The sequence below is a fragment of the Tursiops truncatus genome, chromosome 15 (assembly GCF_011762595.2).
Source record: "Tursiops truncatus isolate mTurTru1 chromosome 15, mTurTru1.mat.Y, whole genome shotgun sequence".
Taxonomy (NCBI): Eukaryota; Metazoa; Chordata; class Mammalia; order Artiodactyla; family Delphinidae; genus Tursiops; species Tursiops truncatus.
In genome coordinates, this window is record NC_047048.1 from 69,330,626 (window position 1) to 69,342,977 (window position 12,352).

The 12,352-nt window shown below is 49.0% G+C and overlaps 1 protein-coding gene across 2 annotated transcripts in view; it reads right to left on the reverse strand.

Moving 5' to 3' along the window:
* Window positions 1-12,352, reverse strand: part of PTPRT (protein tyrosine phosphatase receptor type T) — a 1,098,787-nt gene that overhangs the window by 707,691 nt on the left and 378,744 nt on the right. For both annotated transcript variants that reach the window (XM_033841064.2, XM_033841065.2), the window contains exon 3: window positions 4,583-4,854. In XM_033841064.2, the coding sequence (XP_033696955.1) occupies window positions 4,583-4,854 (272 nt within the window). The remainder of the gene's footprint in view (window positions 1-4,582; window positions 4,855-12,352) is intronic.

Here is a 12,352-nt window from a genome sequence, read left to right on the forward strand (position 1 = left end):
CGGGGCTAGGTTCCCAGCCGACCAAGTTCTGGGGAATGTGGACCACTGGAGTCCTCTCTTCCCTTCTGGTCAGAAAGCGCCCCAGAAGACATCTGCAGCTTCGGGTGGAGATGCTTATCCCATCAATGTGCTTCTGGTCCTGGTTAGGAAGACCTACCAGCTCCAGTTCCTGGGGACAGACACCACAAAGGGACAGGGTGATGTCAAGACCCTCAGTGATAGAAAGACCTGCCCAGGTGTTCTGAGGTGAAGGAGAATGGTCATCTCCAAGCAAAGCACACTCGTAAGGAAACCAAGGCCCTTGAGGAATGAGAGCCAGGAATGGGAGATGAGCCAGAGGAGTGAGTGAAGAACTGTGAGAAGGAAGGGAGCTCTAGTTGACAGGGAGTAGCGAGGGCGGGGTGGAGGGGGCCAGAAGAAGGCCACCCCGTGATGCTCCACGTCAGGGTATGGAGGCAGGGACACTGGGGTGCCGGGACTGGAGCAGAAGGCCTGGGCTGGGAACCCCAACTTCCCTGCAGGGCAGCCTTCAACCCCAAGGTTGCCATGTGTCCCTGCTGTCAACTGCACATCCCCCAAGCCCTAGACCTTTAGAGACCTCCTGGTTTGGGGAAGTGGAGCTTGCATGGAAAGGCACAAACCTCTCCCGGCACAGGAGCTGCTGGGCAAAGCCAGGAAGTCACATCCCAAGAGAGGCTCAGAGATGAGTCACCCTCATCCCCTCCACAAAAGGCAGGCTGTGTGCCTGTTTGGGGGAGGGTGTGGCTATGTCAGGACACAGTTTAAGGGGCCTGGCATCTTAGGCTCACCACTGAAGTCCTCAAGCAGAGAATTTGTAGAGCAAAAGTTTCAAGGAGCTGCAAAACACCTTCTCAAAAGATAAGAGAGAGAAAAATGCTGGCTCGCCAGCACTCCTCTTCGGAAGAGGACCACATATATTTTCATGGTGAGGGTGGGGGTGGGGCTTCTTGGGGTGAAATCAAGAGAGAGACGCTCTTCCCCACACCAGCCCCAGGAGGCCTGCCTAAGACAAGGAGTGCTCGCTGCTTAGCGGGCAGGGGTGGTGGGTGAGTGAAAGAGGAGTCGGGGTGGAGTCTGAAGGAGGTAAAGTGGCCCCCCTCCCTGCGACGCCCCCTCCTGAATTGTGCAAGAGGTTACCAAACCCATAGAGCGCCAGATGCCAGAGGAACTCCTGAGAAAGGGACTGGGCTTCGAATCCAGTTAAGTCCAAGTCAGGTGAGTCTTAAATTTCAGAGGTCTACAGAGCTGAATAAAAGGTAATTTCACTGAGGCAGGTGATGGAGGCTAGAGAGAACAAGCGGCTGCACGACTCAAGTTCTTTTATTTTTTTAAATATTGGGACAGAAAAGTTTGGAATCATTAAAAAACATGAAATAGAATTAACATCACCTGGAAAGGGGCAGCCACCTGCAGTACGCCTTCAGCGGCACCGGATGCGCCCTTGCTCTCCTGCGAAGAGGCAGGCGAGGGGTGGACAGTGGGGGGAACATTCTCATCCCAGGCCCTGCTGACGGCCTGGGGCCAGAGAGCCCACTAATAAGAAAGATGAAATGTCCCTGCTTATTACAGAGCTACAAGTCAATTTTAGGACTGTGAAATATGACTTCAATAAATGAATACATAAGCCATCAGGGTCTGAAGCCCAGCAGTGCTGAGAACCGAAATGGTATTTAGTCCACAGAATCATGCATGCAGAGCCAGAGCTTGGGGTCTGGTGAATTTTAAAATGCATTTGGCAAGTGTCTTTGAATCTCCTGATGGGCCCCTTTTTCTCTCCCCTGATATATGTGTAGGTGGTGCCCCTGCATCTGTGGCAGGTTTGGGAACAGGCCGGTACGGGTGCGCACTCGTGTGTGCTCCCGTGTGTATGGCCGAGGGACTATCTGTTACTGGCTGTGTGTGTGTCTGAAAGACACACGTGTCTTTTCTAAACCTCTGCTCTCAGTGTATTTAGTGGCTTTTTCACCACAAAGCTAAGAGCAGAGAAAATGGAATGGAATGACGCTGCAGTGCCCAACAGACTGGAAATCAGAACATTCTCCCCGATGAGGCTGCTTAGGACAGGGATGGCTCAGAGCTCAACCACGGTAGTATTTCTTTAAAGAAGGCCTCCCTCCTCCATCCTCTTTGTCTGTTCTTCTCTCTTCCTCCTCCCTTCCTTCCAATAACTGCTGAGGCCCACTGCAAGCCTGATATGATGTTATATATATACTATCTCATTTAATCCACATAAGAACCCTTCATTGGACCCACTGACATCTCTATTTTACAAACCAGAGAACTGTGATTCAGAATGATGATGGGATAGACCCAACATCGCACAGCTAGTGAACGGAAGATTCTCAGAAGGGGCATGTTTTTTTCCCTAAAAGCAGGAAACTCAGCTTGGAGCAGAGGATTGGAGCTTGGAGCAGGCAGGATTACGGGGACCTCAATTGACCAATAATATCCCCTTCTCTGGAACACAGGACATGTTGCTACCCAATACAGGAGTTACTGTCAGATAAATGAGTGGCAATATGCTTACCACAGAGCTGGGACGTAAGAGATGCCTAAGAAATGTCCTTTTTTCCCTCTATACCCCATCGAAGAGCATAGCCAACCATAGGTCTATCCCTCTCTGGGGTCACTTTTCCTGCTCTTTCCACTTGCACCTGTGGCCCCATCCTGTATCCATTTGCATCAGACCCTAGGTAGGGGGTTTTCAGATTAGAACCCTAAGGCCTCCTTGATGGGATCCATGGACTTATGCAGACACTTGAAGTTTATACTCAGTGCAACGGGGGGAGTTTTGGAACCAGGGCAGCAGGATTCTGGTCCCAGCTTTGCCAATGATTTGCTCTGTGCTCTTGGACTTTACTGTCCATCTCTCGACCTCAGCTTTATCACCTACATCAGGGTTCAAACTATGGCCTGGAAGCCAAATTTGGTCCATCACCTGTTTCTGTACAATAAAGTTTTCTTGGAAAACAGCCACGCCCATTCATTTACATATTGTCTGTAACTGCTTGCACGGTACATCTGAAAGAACTATACCATGGGTTTTGAACTGAAGGATGCCTACAAATCTCCCAGCCACTCACCTTGCCACCCTGAGGTCCCTGTTCTGCTTCCGACTCCAGAGAAATTTCTCCAAAAGTAGATCTATGTCACTTTCTTACTTAAAACCTTCCATCAGTGGGCATGGGGATTAACTTTAAACAGGCACAGGGGATCTTATGGGGTTGATGAAAATGTTCTAGAGCTGGTTTACGGTTGTGCAAGTCAATAGATTTACTAAAAATCACTGGATTGCATACTTAAAATAAGTGGATTCTATGATACGTAAGTTGTACCTTAATAGCATAGTTTAAAAAAAAACTTTCGGGGGCTTCTCTGGTGGCACAGTGGTTGGGAGTCCGCCTGCCAATGCAGGGGACGCGGGTTCGTGCCCGGTCCAGGAGGATCCCACATGCCACGGAGCAGCTGGTCCCGTGAGCCACGGCCACTGGGCCTGTGCGTCCGGAGCTTGTGCTCCGCAATGGGTGGGGGGGGGCGGGGGGGGGGCACAGCAGTGAGAGGCCCGCATAACGCTAAAAAAAAAAAAAAAAACTTTCAACAGCCCCAGGCCACAACATGGAGCTGTGTTCCTCTAAGTGAGCTCTGTGGGCTGGTGACACCCTGCAGAGTGTGTGTCATCAGTCCTCAATGGGATAAGAGGCTCCTCAACGAGATAAGAGGCATTTAGAGAGTATCCCAGCAATTTGGCATTACTGTGACACTTTGATTGCAGTTTATAAAAGGACTGGTCCACAAGTTGAGGAGAAGAAACCTGGTCCTCCACCACAGATGGTTTGAGTAGTGCTGCTCTAGCCTAGAGAATAAATTTACTCTCCTTAGCCTGGCATTCAAAGACCCCATGACCTACCCATCCCTGCAGGCTTAGCTCCCAGTAGATCTCCTTTTCGACCTATAAACAACCTAGTTTCCAAACTCCGCCAAAATCTCCTCCAGCCCATGGTGTGCACTACCCCTGTCAACCTAAATGTCTTTCCCCTCCTTTTTCAATAATTAGTTATTCATCTTCAAGACTCAGCCTAAGCTGTCTGGTCCTCTTAGAAGCCATCCTAATCGTCTTGCCCCCAAACACCGTCTTCCTCAGGGGCAATATGTGACTAGTTATCTCATCTTTCTGAACCTTAATTTTTTCATCTGTAAAACAGGCATGATAATAGTATCTCCCTCATCAGATTGTTATAAGAAATTATTGTATAGAAGGCTTCAATAGCTAGCTTCCTCCAGCATCCTATGGAATCCACATGTATCCCACTATATTCTAAGTGTTTATCTATTTATCAATCAGTTTCCTCCTCCAGACTGCGATCTCCAGGGTGGCAGGGGCTGTAGAGGATCTCTTCTGCATCCTCCAGGCCTGGTTAGGAGAAGCAGCTTGGTAAACACGAGTTGAACAAGTGAGTAAATGAAGTCCTTTCTAGACCTAAACTCTAAAGAGGGCAAAAGGTGTACAGATAGATTATTACTTTAAAAAAAAAAAAAATCAAACTACGGTAAAACAGCATACCTGGTAGAAATGTGGCCAGAAGGTGCTGATGGCAAGCTCTGTCTTCACCCAGCCCTCAGTGACGACCCCAGACACGTTCCAGACAGGGTTCCCCTGGGGCCCACCGTTCACCTTCACATAGACATTCAAGGCCCCCGGGCTGGACCTGTCGCGGCTGGAGAAGTAGTAATGGAAATCGATGCAGTGGGTGTCATTCTCCTTCAGGGTCGGCAGGAGAAGGTGCGCCTTCTGGCCAGAGGCCCTCCCAGAGCTGTTCACCATCATGAAGGATCCTGGAGATCCACAAAGGGGGCGGGAGGTAGAGACAAGGAGAGAGAAAGAAAATCCTTCTGAAAATCAGTCACACCTGTAAACACAGTGGCCAGAAATCCAGTCCCTCTAGGAGGGTATGGTTGATCCCCAGAAACCTACATTTCCTCTCTGGAGTATTTCCTCTCTCTTCTGTAACTGGGAATAAAAAATCCTACTCACCGAGGTGGTTTTAAGAATTAAGAGATGGTAACATACACGAAGTATTCTACAAAGTAAACAGTCTATAAACATGTACAGAAAAAAAAACCCAGCAAATATTAAAAACAGTAGCTCCAACAGGAAGCATGGAATAAAAACTCAGGAATTTAGTTAACTGCAACCTCCGTGGGTGAAATGAGGTGAAATATCACCTCATTCGAGCTTGGGTTGTCTCAGTGGAAGCAGAAACTCTACAGCACCCAGGTATTGTTTTAACATATTCCACCTGGAGTCTTGCATTAGTACAAGGAATATATCAGAGGAGGACATATAAAAAGTACAGTATATTCAAATAAGTGAAGAAGACCTTGAAAAAATTTGAGAACCAACTGAAAGATGGAATGGAGGGTAAGTAATACTTGCTAAGCACTTAAGGGGTACCAGTGTGATGCTTACTGTCTTATTTATATATTGTTCAATTTAATCTTCAGAATGACCCTGGGAGAAGGAGAGTTTTCATTTTATTTAAAGACTGAGTGACTCGCCCTGGACCACTCAGACAGAGAGGCACGAGACGCAGATTTTCTTCAACCTCAAAGTTTATGCTATCTTTACTATTTGCAGAAAACATGACTAGTATTTTCAAACACTGGAAAAGCCTGTCTCCTAGAAAGGAAGTGAGCCTCTTTGGAGTTGCTTTGACCGATTAAATGGTTGTTTCTAGTTCTTCACCCCTCCCTGGCTCCATGCCCTTGACCTTTGGTCTTGCAGTCCCTCCCAAAAGAGGCAGAGAGCATGTCCCCGTCCCCGTCCCACGACTTTGGGCTCCACTCGCTTTGATCAACAGGAGACTAACAGAATGAGGCTTGAAACATGCTTGCCTAGCTGCGCTTGCCCTCTTGCACTATTGCCACCTTCCATGAGAAGAATGTGCCCCAAGCAGCTGCTGCCGCCTTCAGCGTGGGATCAAGGACAGACACGTGTGGAAGAGAACTAAACTCAACGGATAGTAAAGAACCAAGCCAAGCCACCCACACAGCTGAAAGCACAGCCACATAGCCAAGGAGCCCAACCTGGCTCAGCAGATCCACCACGGGGGCTCAGACCCAGAAATGTGAGAATAAACACACACTGCTGTTTGCCACTGAGTTTCCTCTCGGTTTGTTAGGCACATTACTGCGGCAATAGCTCACTGACGAAGGTCACCAGAGAGATCAGACTTATGAAAGAAACCACAGGGAGGCACATTTCAGTTCAAAGGACCTTTTAACAAGTCAAATGGATGCAAAATGGGATGGACTGCCTGGGAGACAAAGTGAGTTCCTCATCACCGCAGGTGGCTACACAGAGCCTGGACAAACTGAGGAGCCTTCTAAGGAAATTTCACAATCAACTGGGAGGGCTAAACTCTGTGACTTAGAGTCTTATGATTCTATGAAATAAACTGCATCATAAAACACAGTAGTGCTTCCCTGGTAGCGCAGTGGTTGGGAATCTGCCTGCCAATGCAGGGGACACGAGTTAGATCCCTGGCCCGGGAAGATGCCACACGCCGTGGAGCAACTAAGCCCGCATGCCACAACCACCGAAGCCCGTGCGCCTAGAGCCCCTGCTCCACAACAAGAGAAGCCACCGCAATGAGAAGCCTGCGCACCGCAAGGAAGAGCAGCTCCCGCTCGCCGCCGCTAGAGAAAGCCCGCGCGCAGCAATGAAGACCCAACACGGCCAAAATTAAAAACAAATAAATAAATAAACTTATTTTTAAAAAAAACACACAGTAGATAAACTCAAGTTTTTCTGGAATGAATATTCCCACCTAGAAAACCACTGCTGTTTTGAAATCTTATTTTAGCCACTAAAATCTTCAGCTGGAATGAAACCTTGAGACCACTTATCCTCAACCAAGATGAACCACTTCAGTAGCTGTAAGGAGCCTCATTCTTTCACCCTAATTCCCAAAAGACTAATCGCTGCAGACAATAAATGCTGGGCAATCCGTATCTTGTCGGGGTTCTAGAGGGTACTGGTCACTCGTAGCCTGTCTCCTCTGGGTTCAGGACAAATTTAAAAATAGACACAGGAGAGAGAGAGAGACTTCAAAATCTCCGCTTTATTGTTCACAAAGCTGGATCAGAGGAAGGAACTTGGACTTGAGGCCAAATTAGGCTTCCTGCATTTTCTTCCCTGAACCAGCATGCAAAAGCAGCTGCATGATCAAGGACTCCTTCCTTCCAACTCAACCCAGATCCCTAGGGCTCATCCCAAAAATGAGCCAACAAGAAGCAAGGTGATAAAGACAGAAACTTGAACCAATGGCTAACAGACTTTCAACATCCCACCAATCAGAAAACTCACCCACCCCCTGGGGTAGGAGCCGCTGAAAGTGGAGCGAAAGTGGTATCTTCCCCATGTTTCCAAGAGAGTCAAGTTTCCTAGTTTAGAGCCAGGCAGTAACACAGGGTACATGGAGAGCTGTCCCTTGTCAGATGTTGTCTCTAATCATCACCAACTCCCAACTGAGGCAGCAAGGAAGGAACCACTGCAGGGGGGAAACTGAGGCACTGAGGGAGGTTGGCATCCATGCCCACGTCTGTTTGCTGACCTACATCCCACAGGGTTCCAGAAGGTTCCCCTGAGACAGATGAGTGATGACCCACAAGACCCACAAGCCTCTGGCCACAGAGGGAGGGTGGGGCACAGCTACTGGTAGGGAAGACAGCCTGAGAAACAAGTGGTGTCTGGCTCTCTCCACTCAGAATCCTGGGATGCCCCGTGGACATTTAAGCTCCTATCCTCCTGCCAGTTCACACCAGGGGTCTTAGCGTCCACAGCAGCGAGAGTTGGGAAGGTTTCCCGTCCACCAGCTCAGGTTCCCCCTCTTTGCATCCTAGCTCCAGTGGCGAAGCAGGCTCACTGAGGAGATGGGGCCATGTGACATCCATCCGCTCCAGCAAGTCTAGGGATTTCTCCATCTGCTGCCTCCATGACTGTTAATAAAGGATGCTGCCATTTCCCTGAAGGCAGAGCTGGTGGATGTGCTTGGCCCTCCACCAAGTCTTCATGTAGCAGAAACTGCTGGCTGATTAGCAAACCTGTCCTCTTTGTTCTGGTCACATAGCTGGATTCTACTCCCCAGCTTCCTTTCAGAGTTTGGGGAGGACATGCAACTAGGTTCCAGCCAATGGGGCCCGAGTGCAAAGTCTACCACTTCCAGCTTGGTGCTTAGAAGCAGACAACCTCCACCCTCCCTCCCCCAACTCCCACTGCTCCATTCTCTTTTATCTCATCCTTCCAAGGATGATTCTTGGACCAGGAGTCTCAGCATCACCGGGGAGCTGGTAAGAAATGAAGATTCTCAGGCCCCAGCCCAGGCCTATTGCATCTGAATTAGCATTTTATCAAGATCACGAGGTGCCTTGTACGCACATTAACGTTCCAGAATCACTGCTGCATTGTCTTTTTCCCATCCACCAGCTGAAAGTACAGGATTCCAAGAGCCTAAGTGACGGCAAAGCCACAATTAAAGGAGCCTAGTTCCCTGAATGACCATGACCATGACCATGACCATGACCATGAGGAAGGCCACCCACAATTAGGAACATTCATTTTGGACTTTAAGTAAGCAAGCAAGGAATAAACTATTATTGGGTCATTAAGCCGTTAAACATTTGACATTTATTTCTGCAACTAGCATTATCCTTATTATTTTGGCATCCCTGTAGAGCCCCTACTTCCTACAAGTCCCTTTATTTAAGGAGATAACATGAGAAATGATAACAGTTACTAAGCAAGGCTGCAGGATGTTCCAAATAGGGACATCATTAAGAGCAGTGTCCTTGGGTAAAAAGAAGCAGAAAGAAAGAAGAGAATGAAAATAATGGACTCCAAAAATAAATCCTTGAGAAGGAAAGAAACATCCTGGACCTTCATTAAGATACTTTGTGTCTCGGGGGGCCAGAGTTGGGTTGGGTTAGGGTAACAAATCACGTTCCCCATCACCACCACCCTGACCCCCTAATGGCGATCTGTGTGACCTGATATGCATCCTCTGGCCTGTAAACCAGACAGAAAGGTATGTGTTTGGGTGCAAGTCTCAGGGAGGTAAACAAGAAAACTGAAAAAAATATATAATAAAGAAAACGATGGCTGTCCATCCCACCCAGGCCAGGTGGGAACAGCAGGAGAAGTCCTGCTCAGGAATGTCCTGGTGAGGCTGGGGGAATGCGCAGTGCTGCCCTGGAGTCCAAGTGACAGAGTGTGAGAGAGGAACCTCTGGGGATGTGGTGGGGTGCGGGAGGTCAGCGGCATCGGTATCTCGCCCGCCCCGCAAGAGGGGAGGGGGACTGTGACACTGTGACACCCACAGCAGCAGCCGTGGTGAGGGTCTCCTGCGCCACGCAGGCAGTGAGCTTCCATGAGTCCGGAAAGGGGCAACACGGGCAAATGATCTTATTTATACTCATGCACTCACAACATGCCCAAGGATTCTTATGAGTGACTGGGGAGAGCCTTAGGAGGGCAGAAAGAGGCCCGGCAGCCAAGCAGGTGGAGGCTTGGGGACACGAGATTTAAACCCCGGATTAGTGTCCAATTACTGCTATAACTAAAAACCAAAAACTCGGTGGATTCATACAACACAAACTTATTCTCTTATGGTTCTGGTGGTCAGGAATCTAAAATCAAGGTGTTACAGGGCTGCTTTCCTTTTGGAGCCTTCAGGAGATAAACTGTTTCCTTGCTTTCAGTGTCTGCCTGCATTCCCTGGTTCGCGGTTCCTTCCTCCATCTTCGAAGGGCATCACTCCAACCTGTAGTTCCACAGACACATCTTTTTCCAACTTTGATTCTTCGGCCTCCTTCTTATAAGGACCCTGTACATCGGGTCCGCCCAGACAACCCAGGATCATCTCCCCAGGGCAAGATCCTTCATTCAATCACATCTTTTGTCATGTAAGGTAACATATGCACCTTTCCAGATATTTGTGTTAATACAACCACACACACGCTCCCAAGCTACCGACCGAATCAGAAGCCAGCAGCTATACACTGTCTAAACTGCAGGTGCCCTAGGGAATCTGAGTGTTCCTACGTGAGGGTAGAAAGTTCCTTGCGGTATCAGAACCCACCACGAACGTCTTCGAAGGGGAGTATGGTATAAAAAGCAAATGGTAGGGTCGAATCATTTGGCTCCCAATCTGGACAGAAAAAAGTAAGTTTTGGGGATAGGGCAGGCAAGATCCCCCTTTAGGCAGTGGAAACTCATCAGGGCAGCGGCCAGTGTAACCTCGTGTCACCCGTGGCTCACCAGGTACCACCGCCCGTGGGTGGCTGTTCTCAGGCCACCCTCCAAGCTCAGTAGACTGATGACCTGGAGTAGAAACATGCCACTCAATATCTGAACTCCCTTCCTATGTCTGGGGGAACCCCTCAAATTTTTAAGCAGAGCCCATTTCCTCTATGGAAATGAAAAAGATGTCCTCTTTCCCAGTCTCCTCTGTAGCTAAGACTCAGGCAGAGGATGTGAGTTCTACCAAACAGGCACACACAACCGCAATTTCTGAACCAGACACTAGTGATGAGATGAACCAGAGCTCAGTGAAGCAGAGACTGTGAAGAGGGGGCAGCAGCCATGGAAGAAGGTGCTTCTGAGTTGCAGAGGCCGCAATCAGTGGACCGTGCAGCAGATCCAGCCTCGCTGGAGTGCAGCACAGCCGTGAGTACACACAGAGGAGTGGTGACTAACTCAGCCGGGGGTGGGGGTCAGGACATCTTCCAGGAATGGACTAAGCTGAGCTGGAATTTGAAGAATGAACAGAAGTGAAACCTCACCAGTCATTGAGCATATCATGAACCCTGACAATGGAATCTGACCAGCTTTAAACTCCAGCTCCAAGCAACACTCCCTATTTATTTCCAGAAGTCCCCAAGGCACCCCAGTTAATGACACCGGTCCCCTTGTCCTCATAGCACTTCCAGGTGCAGATCCCTCATGTGCCTTTGTCATTGTTTGTGATGTCTCCACGAATGGGTGGGTCCTTGTTACTGTCTCTCTGCCCTGGGACAGACTCAGGGGACACACAATAGAACTGCTTTGGCCCGAGAGTCCACAAGGCTCAAGAGGCAGCTCTTTCTGCAAACTCACATGGCTTTTTTTCCCCTCCTCCATCAGGGTCTATGCTCACTCAGCACCTCTGCCCCCTACAGGTCAGCTCTTAATTCCACTTGGCGTCATCCTTCATGATGGAGTTCCTCCTCCATCCGTGGCCCTGCAGTCACTCCCTGCAACAGGTTCCGTCCAGTACTCTCATATCCTAACTGCACAGGGCTCAATTTCTTTTCTCTCCTGATATCCCTTTCCCAGGAATACTGTCAGCCCCATCAGGTTAGCGTAGATCAGCCGATGTAAAGAGATACTGGTGGTACAGAGCTGAACTCCACACATTAGAATACGAAAGCCTCTCCTCTTTCCCAGTTGGGATACCTTCCATGGAAGTGGGCCTGGTGGTAACTTGGGAGGGCATTTCACGAAGAGCAAACAGCACGTGCAAAGGCACAGAGGCAGGAAACCACAGCATCCAGCAAGGCAAGCACAGTACCTCAGGGAAGGGTGGGATCCTGCCATCTACAGACCTCATGCGCATCTCGTCTACCTTACAGAGGTCTGGCCACACCCTCCAGAAAGGAAGCCAGATCTCTGAGTTGAGCACAGGCCTGCCGTTTTAGAGACTGTTCGGGACTGAAAGCCCTCATATATCAGCAGCTCGGTGGGGCCCTCTTTGATCAACAGGTAGGCTTAATTAATATCATCCCAGGGCTGTCAGTTTCCTGGAGATCAAAAATGAGCCTGTCATTATGCCAAGATCAGCCAGAAACAAGAAAGAGAAAGACTGTAAGTACATTTCTTCCCTTCTTCTTCTCCCCCCCCCGCCCCCCCCCCCAAAATCCACTGGCGTGATCAGGAACATAAAACAGCGTTAGTTTCCTCATAGTTATTATACGTAGTACCAAAAACTGTGGAATTAAAGCAGGAAGTACTCTCTGGCTGGCCATAAACTTTGCATTTTTCCCCCCTTCATGCATAATAACGCCTTGATAAGAGCCCCGTTATTGACGTGTCTGCAACATAGATCCCCTTTTTGGAGGCAAAACGCTTCTCCGTAGCAGATGGTGGCTATTGTGTTTACACATGAGCACCTCAGGATTGCAGTCCTCACGTCGGCAGTAAAAAGAAAACCCTAATTGAGTTTTTAATGGCTTTGCACATTGTTCATTAAGATTACATGAGTGTGCTCGCAACTGGCAGCTGAGGGCCCGGAGCTCT